The 6,653-nt window shown below is 44.2% G+C and overlaps 1 protein-coding gene across 1 annotated transcript; it reads right to left on the bottom strand.

Annotated features, from left to right (window-relative positions):
* Positions 1–5,840: 5,840 nt before the first annotated feature.
* On the bottom strand, positions 5,841–6,413 carry LOC125591855 (DNA-binding protein HEXBP-like). The gene is made up of 2 exons (XM_048766730.1): positions 6,140–6,413; positions 5,841–6,052 (listed from the first exon to the last, which is right to left on the bottom strand). Exons 1-2 carry the CDS (start codon positions 6,411–6,413, stop codon positions 5,841–5,843), a joined length of 486 nt encoding a protein of 161 aa, XP_048622687.1.
* Positions 6,414–6,653: the final 240 nt, after the last annotated feature.

Here is a 6,653-nt window from a genome sequence, read left to right as displayed (position 1 = left end):
ATTATTGGATTATTGGATTATTACGCATCGCTTGAACAAAATATCTTCATGTACTCAAAATAAATTTTGCAATCTTAAGATTTACAATAGTTTTGGTAAAAGAAAAAGTATATTAGTAAGTGAAATATATCATGAATAGATATAATTAGTTGTTTTCTTTCTGATCAAATAGTGTGATAATGGGTAAAACAAAAAAAATCTAAGTTTTAATACTATCATGATTTTTGTTTTAATCATTCACGACTGGCTGGATTGAGATTTTGGGGGATTGAAAGATATCTTAAAAATCTAAGTAATTTTTTTTTTCATTATTGGGATCTATTCTTATGCAAAATTTTTGTAAAAGTTTTTGGAGATCAAGGCAAATGTTTCACTGGACTGCCTGGATCCTACCATGTTTGTGAGTGTAAGAATTTGTAGTGAATCATAGGATTATTTACTTGAAAACCTAAAGTATTGATTTTATTAATGAAACTGGTAGAGTTAGTGAAAAAAACTGCATATACCCAATTTTTTTTGTCATGACCGTGAAGATGTGGTTAAAATAGTTGATATATTTAAAAAACCCAACATTGTTATTAACTTTCTAGTGACTCGGCTGCATATCAGAATAGTCTTTTTATACTACTTTTATGTTAATGGCTGTTTTGGAGGTGGTGCTTTTATTTATTGTAAGTTTTCTTTTCCAACCATTTGTTTTGTTTATTAATTTTGTTTGTCTTTTTTTTTTTTTGTCAACTTGTTTGTTTTATATGACCCTTTTCTATAGAATATTTTCATTTTAATTTTCTGGTTATAACAGTTCGGGCAGAAATTTAAAAAGTTTTGTAACACCCGTATTTTCCGAAATACTTAAATAAATAAAAAGTCTGAAATCTCCGTTTATTACTTCTCATAAGTTAACTCCAAAGTCGTAAATCCAATAAATAGCCATAAATCCAAATAACATAATAAATCCCGAAAATATCGATAAAAACATAAAATCCGCAAGTCCGAAAAAGACAGAAATAAAACTCCCAAAGCACCAGTCCGATAGCAATCACTCCTGCTCGCCAGTCTCATCTGAAAGGGGAAGGAATAGGAGGGGTGACTAACATGTGAGTTACTCCGTGAGGTATGGGATGCTAAACACGCAAACCACTGACTTGAGTAATAGAACTCCCACTATAAAAGTTTAGCTCTAACATGAAAAAACAAGACGCCTAAAGCATCACACAAACACAAGACAAACAATGCGATGATAGCATATAGCTAGTCCATACACCCCGCATCTCCTCATACGGATATATATATACATACGCTACGTCGCTAGTACAGTCTGTCTCTGTACCCCGCCCTCCAAAGCTGCGTCAAATGCAAACGTCTCTGCACCCACGCCCCACACAATCTGCGTCGCTATCCTAGACGTCACTGAGCCCGCGCCCACCAAAGCTGTGTCGCTAGTCCAGACATCTCTGGACCCCCGCCCACTCACATAGTCCCTACTCATAACTATGTATACATAAATATATATATCGCATCTCTTAACATCATACAATCAAATCAACGGTTGAATCCTCTAGACCCCTAGTTCCAGTTTACAATGAATGAACTAACTAACAATCAAGACTCAAACAGACTCAATTCAAACAGACGGATCATGATTCGAAATCTAAACTACGATAGAGAGAATTCTATACTGGTACGAGATTTACGGATTAGACCCTCACCTTAGCAATGTGAAAGAGTGATAGCTATGAACTCCAGCTGCTCAAAAAAACCCCAAATCTGAAATCAGGGCGAAAAATCGAGTCAGAATGCCTTTCGAACGGTCCAAAACGGATAACCGGCGATCTGGTCAAAAAGTCAACCCACTGGTCAAAGGTCAACCCGGTCAACTCTAACCCAAGCCGGTCAACCCTTGACCAAATTGAAATCGAATTGAACACCCGGTTTTCCTTAAACGAGTTCGATTTCAACTGGACCAGATTCAAATCGATTTCAAATCGGTTTAATCCAAACCGGGAATCAATTCCCAATAACCAATCAAACCGAAAATCAATTGAACAAACCAAACCAAACCGGCTTGACTGGTCAACGGCTTGACTCGCTGAGTCGACTCGGCCGAGTCACCGAGTTACCGGCGAGTCGCCGGAGACCGGTCGCCGGCGGCGGCCAACAACAACGGTGGCTTACCGGCAAATCACCGATGGCGGCGGAGACGCGGCAGTGATGCGGTGGCGGCTTCCCGGCGGTGAACAGACGGTGGCCGGCTGCGGTGGCTCCGGCGAACGTCCGGCGGAGACGGTGGCGGGTGAGATTCACGCGCGAATCTTCCTCCTGCGCGTGTGGGCGCGTCGCGGCGGCTCTCCGGCTGAAACTCTTGCCCGAGACTCGTCTCGACGTCACGAACACGCTGGTGGCCTCGAAATCGCAAGAAACCCTATGGTTAGAGAGATATCGACGATTTACTAAACGACCAACACTTAACCAATCGGAAAAGGCGGTTCGCGGATTACCTAGGGCGTGAGACGGCGGCGGCGTGACGGATCTGATCTCAGTCGACGGTGGCTGAAACAGTTCGCCAATATCTCTCTCTGACGGCTCAAAATCTGCAGAGGTTCGACCCCTTAGACTTTTTCTGAATAAACTAATAAGCTAGCTCTGTTTAAATAGGAACTCACCTAAGGTTTCCTGCAAATTGATTGGGCTTTGCTGAGCCTGCGGAATTGGATCGTTACAATTCTCCCCCACCAATAGGGAATTCGTCCCCGAATTCGGCTCCTGAACCGACTGTCCAATATTGTCCTGAAAAAAGGCTCCGGATAATCAATCCTCATCTGAGTCTCGGCCTCCCAGGTTTCCTCTTGGATCCCGTCTCTCTCCCAACGAACTTTAACTAAACTGGTCATCATCCCCTGAACAGCTTTCACTTGCCGATCTAAAATCTCAACTGGCTGACAAGGTGCATACAAATTTTTCTCACGATCACTGGGTGGCTGCTGCAAAATGAGCTCTGGTTCTCTCACAACTTTCCTTAAAACTGACACATGGAACACATCGTGGAAATCTGACAACTCTGCTGATAACCGCAATATGTAAGCCACTGCTCCAATCCGCTCCACAATTGGGTATGGTCCTATATATCTCTGTTTAAGCTTCTTTTGCTTCCGAGTCTTAGATCCTCCTTGGAATGTCCTCATTTTCAGGTACACTAAGTCTCCTACCTTAAACTCCAAGTCCTTACGGCGCTTATCTGCATAGTTCTTCTGGCGGTCATGGGCTTCCTTAAGTCGAGTCTTAAGCATCTTCACGTGCTTTACTGTTTCATGAACCATTGCTTGTTCTAAATCTCGCCGCTCTCCCACTTCTGCCTCATATGGTGCCATCCCAATACTCGAATGATAGCTGTTGTTGTAGGCAAATTCTGCTATAGGTAAATACTTTCCCCAGTTTCCTTCCCAATCCAGGACGCAAGTCCTAAGCATATCCTCTAATGTCTGAATAGTCCTCTCTGACTGTTCATCTGTCAGCGGATGATAGGCTGTACTCATATGAACTTTTGTCCCAAGCGCCTTCTGAAATGCTCTCCAGAATGTAGATGTGAATTGGTATGCCTATCCGATACAATACTGACAGGAACTCCATTTAACCTCACAATATTTGTAAGGTAAATCTGCACCCACTGATCGGCTCCGTCTGTTTTCTTTATCGCTATGAAATGAGCAGATTTGGTAAGTCTATCCACGATCATCCAAATAGCATTCCTCCCACCAAAGGTTACCGGAAGCCCATACACAAAATCCATAGTCACCATGTCCCATTTCCACTCTGGCATCGGCAGGTTCTGCAATAACCGGCTAGGCACCTGATGCTCAGCCTTAACCATCTGACATGTCTGACACCGCGATACAAATGTAGCCACATCTTTCTTCATACAAGGCCACTGGTAGTAGCACTTCAAATCTCTGTAGATCATGGTATTTCCTGGGTGGATCGAAAAACGCGAATTATGTGCTTGCTGTAAAATCTCCTTCCTTAACAGCTTATCATCTGGCACACAGACTCTGTTCCGGTACATGTACATCCCACTCAAAGCTGTATGATATCCAATACTCTCGATCTCAATCTGCTTAACCAAAGCATCATCACTATCCTGAGCTCTGCGTATCCTCCATAATAAATCTACCGGCTCCAATGCTTCAAGACCGGCAGTCAGCTCCTGAACCTCCTTGGTTCCTGAAACATCGTTCCTGCGTCTACTCAAGGCATCTGCCACCTGATTGGTCTTACCTGGATGATACATAATATCCAGGTTGTAGTCTGCTAACAACTCCATCCATCTGTGCTGTCTCAGATTTAGGTCCACCTGAGTAAATATGTACTTCAGACTCTGGTGGTCCGTGAGGATCTGAACTTTCTCTCCATACAAATAGGACCTCCAAATCTTTAGCGCAAAAACAACTACTGCTAACTCCAAATCATGAGTAGGGTAGTTGACCTCGTGAGGCCTCAACTGACGTGATGCATAAGCAATAACATGACCATCCTGCATCAATACACAACCCAAACCAGTACCTGACGCATCTGTATAAACCTTATAAGGTACCCCCGGTCTCGGTAGTACCAACACTGACGTATCTGTCAACTTTCGTTTCAGCTCAGTAAAGCTCTCCATACAAGCATCTGTCCAATCAAACTTGGTGTCTTTGCTTGTTAACCGTGTCATCGGTTTCGCGATACTGGTAAAATCCTTCACAAAATTTCTGTAGTCTCCAGCTAAACCCAGAAAGCTACGAATCTCGGTGGCACTCTTAGGTGTAGGCCACTCTGATATTGCAGTAATCTTCTACGGATCTACTGCAACTCCTGCCTCTGAAATAACATGACCCAAAAATTCAATCTTCCTCTGCCAGAAGCTACACTTACTCAGCTTGGCAAACAGCTGATGATCCCTGAGCTTATCCAACACAATCCGCAGATGCTCTGCATGCTCCTCTCTGCTCCGAGAATAGATCAAGATATCATCGATGAAAAAATCACACACTTATCCAAGTGCTCGCGAAACACATCGTTCATAAGCTTCAAGAATGCTTCAGGTGCATTCGTCAACCCAAATGGCATCACCACAAACTCATAATGTCCATAACGGGTACGGAAAGCCGTCTTCCGCACATCCTCATCTGCTATCGCAATCTGGTGGTAACCCGATGCCAAGTCAATTTTTGAAAACCATGAAGCTCCCTGCAACTGGTCCAATAACTCATCGATACGGGGAAGCGGATACTTATTCTTGATGGTCACTTTGTTCAAACCTCTGTAGTCGATACAAAGTCTGAAACTCCCATCTTTCTTCTTGACAAACAATACCGGCGCTCCCCACGGTGAAGTACTAGGTATGATGAAACCCTTACTCAATAACTCCTCCAACTGCATTTTCAGTTCAGCCATCTCTGCTGGTGCTAAACGGTATGGAGCCCGCAAAACCGGTGCTGTCCCTGGTTCCAACTCAATACTAAGAACATCTCCTCTGGCTGGTGGTGGCCCTTTTAAGGCCTCAAATACATCCTGAAATTCTGCAGCTGCTGGAATATCCTGCAGCTCAGGATGTCCATCATCCTTAGCCATCGAAATAGTCGCCAGAAATCCCTCTGCTCCTCTCTCCAATAAGTCTTCAGCATGCAACATGGAAACAACATAAATTCCTCGGTAAGCATGGATGCATGGGAATGATATATTTCCATCTCCTCTAGGAGTATATACTTTCGCTCGCATGCAATCTAGCACCACTTGATGCCGTGACAGCCAATCCATCCCATGTATGAAATCGTAGTAATCCATCTCCATCTCTGCTAGGTCTCCTATGAAATCGACTCCTCCCAGTAGGACTTGTACATCTCGATGAACACCAGTGGTCCCCAATCTCTCAGTACCGGCTGTCTGAATCTGCTTACCTTCGGCTCAAAGACACCTCGAAAAGGCCAAGACTTAGCCAAACGCGAACTCACGAAGCTGTGAGAAGCTCCCGTGTCGAATAGAGTGTGAGCTACCTCACCTCCAAAAGAAACCGATCCTACACACAATTTTCTTTTCTAACTACACATGATATCCACCAAAAAACAATTACTCAAAAACATACGAGTATGATAAAGATACATACCGGCTATCAGCTCAGCTCCATTGGCCTCTCCTAGAGCATAAACACGCGGAGTGATGGCTTGACGCTTGGCCCCATGCCCTTTAGTCGGGCAAAACCGAGAGATATGGCCAAACTGGCCACAAGTGAAGCAAGCTCCTGGTGCGTATGCTGTAGCTGGTGCTGCCTGCGCTCCCCGTGCTACTGGTGCTGTTTGTGCTGCTGGTGCCGCTGGTCCTGCTGGTCCTGCCCGTGCACCCATTGGATTACTCCGACAATTCCTACTCAAATGCCCCATCTTTCCATAGTAGAAGCACTGGATGTTTGACTGGTCCCAATTCCTCTTCTGTGGCTCCGTAGTTCTTCCAGTCCTAGGTGGAGCCTTAGAGTACTTCTACTCCTCTGCAATACATGCCTCCTGCACAACAGCCTTCTCTACCAGATCCTCCAAACTGGTATAAGTAACCATACTGCACCTGCCGCGGAGATCGACTCGCATACCATCTAAGAACCTCCTGATCAAGTCTTCCTGATCGAA

Source organism: Brassica napus, chromosome C8, assembly GCF_020379485.1.
Source record: "Brassica napus cultivar Da-Ae chromosome C8, Da-Ae, whole genome shotgun sequence".
In the NCBI taxonomy this organism is placed as follows: domain Eukaryota; kingdom Viridiplantae; phylum Streptophyta; class Magnoliopsida; order Brassicales; family Brassicaceae; genus Brassica; species Brassica napus.
This window is presented reverse-complemented; position numbering and strand designations above follow the sequence as displayed.

Excerpts from the sequence above, each read along its gene's own strand:
- LOC125591855 (XM_048766730.1), bottom strand. The coding sequence starts at position 6,413 with ATGGGGCATTTGAGTAGGAATTGTCGGAGTAATCCAATGGGTGCACGG. Across the intron at positions 6,053-6,139 it reads TGGAGCTGAGCTGATAGCCG|GATCGGTTTCTTTTGGAGGT; the intron begins GTATGTATCTTT and ends AATTGTGTGTAG.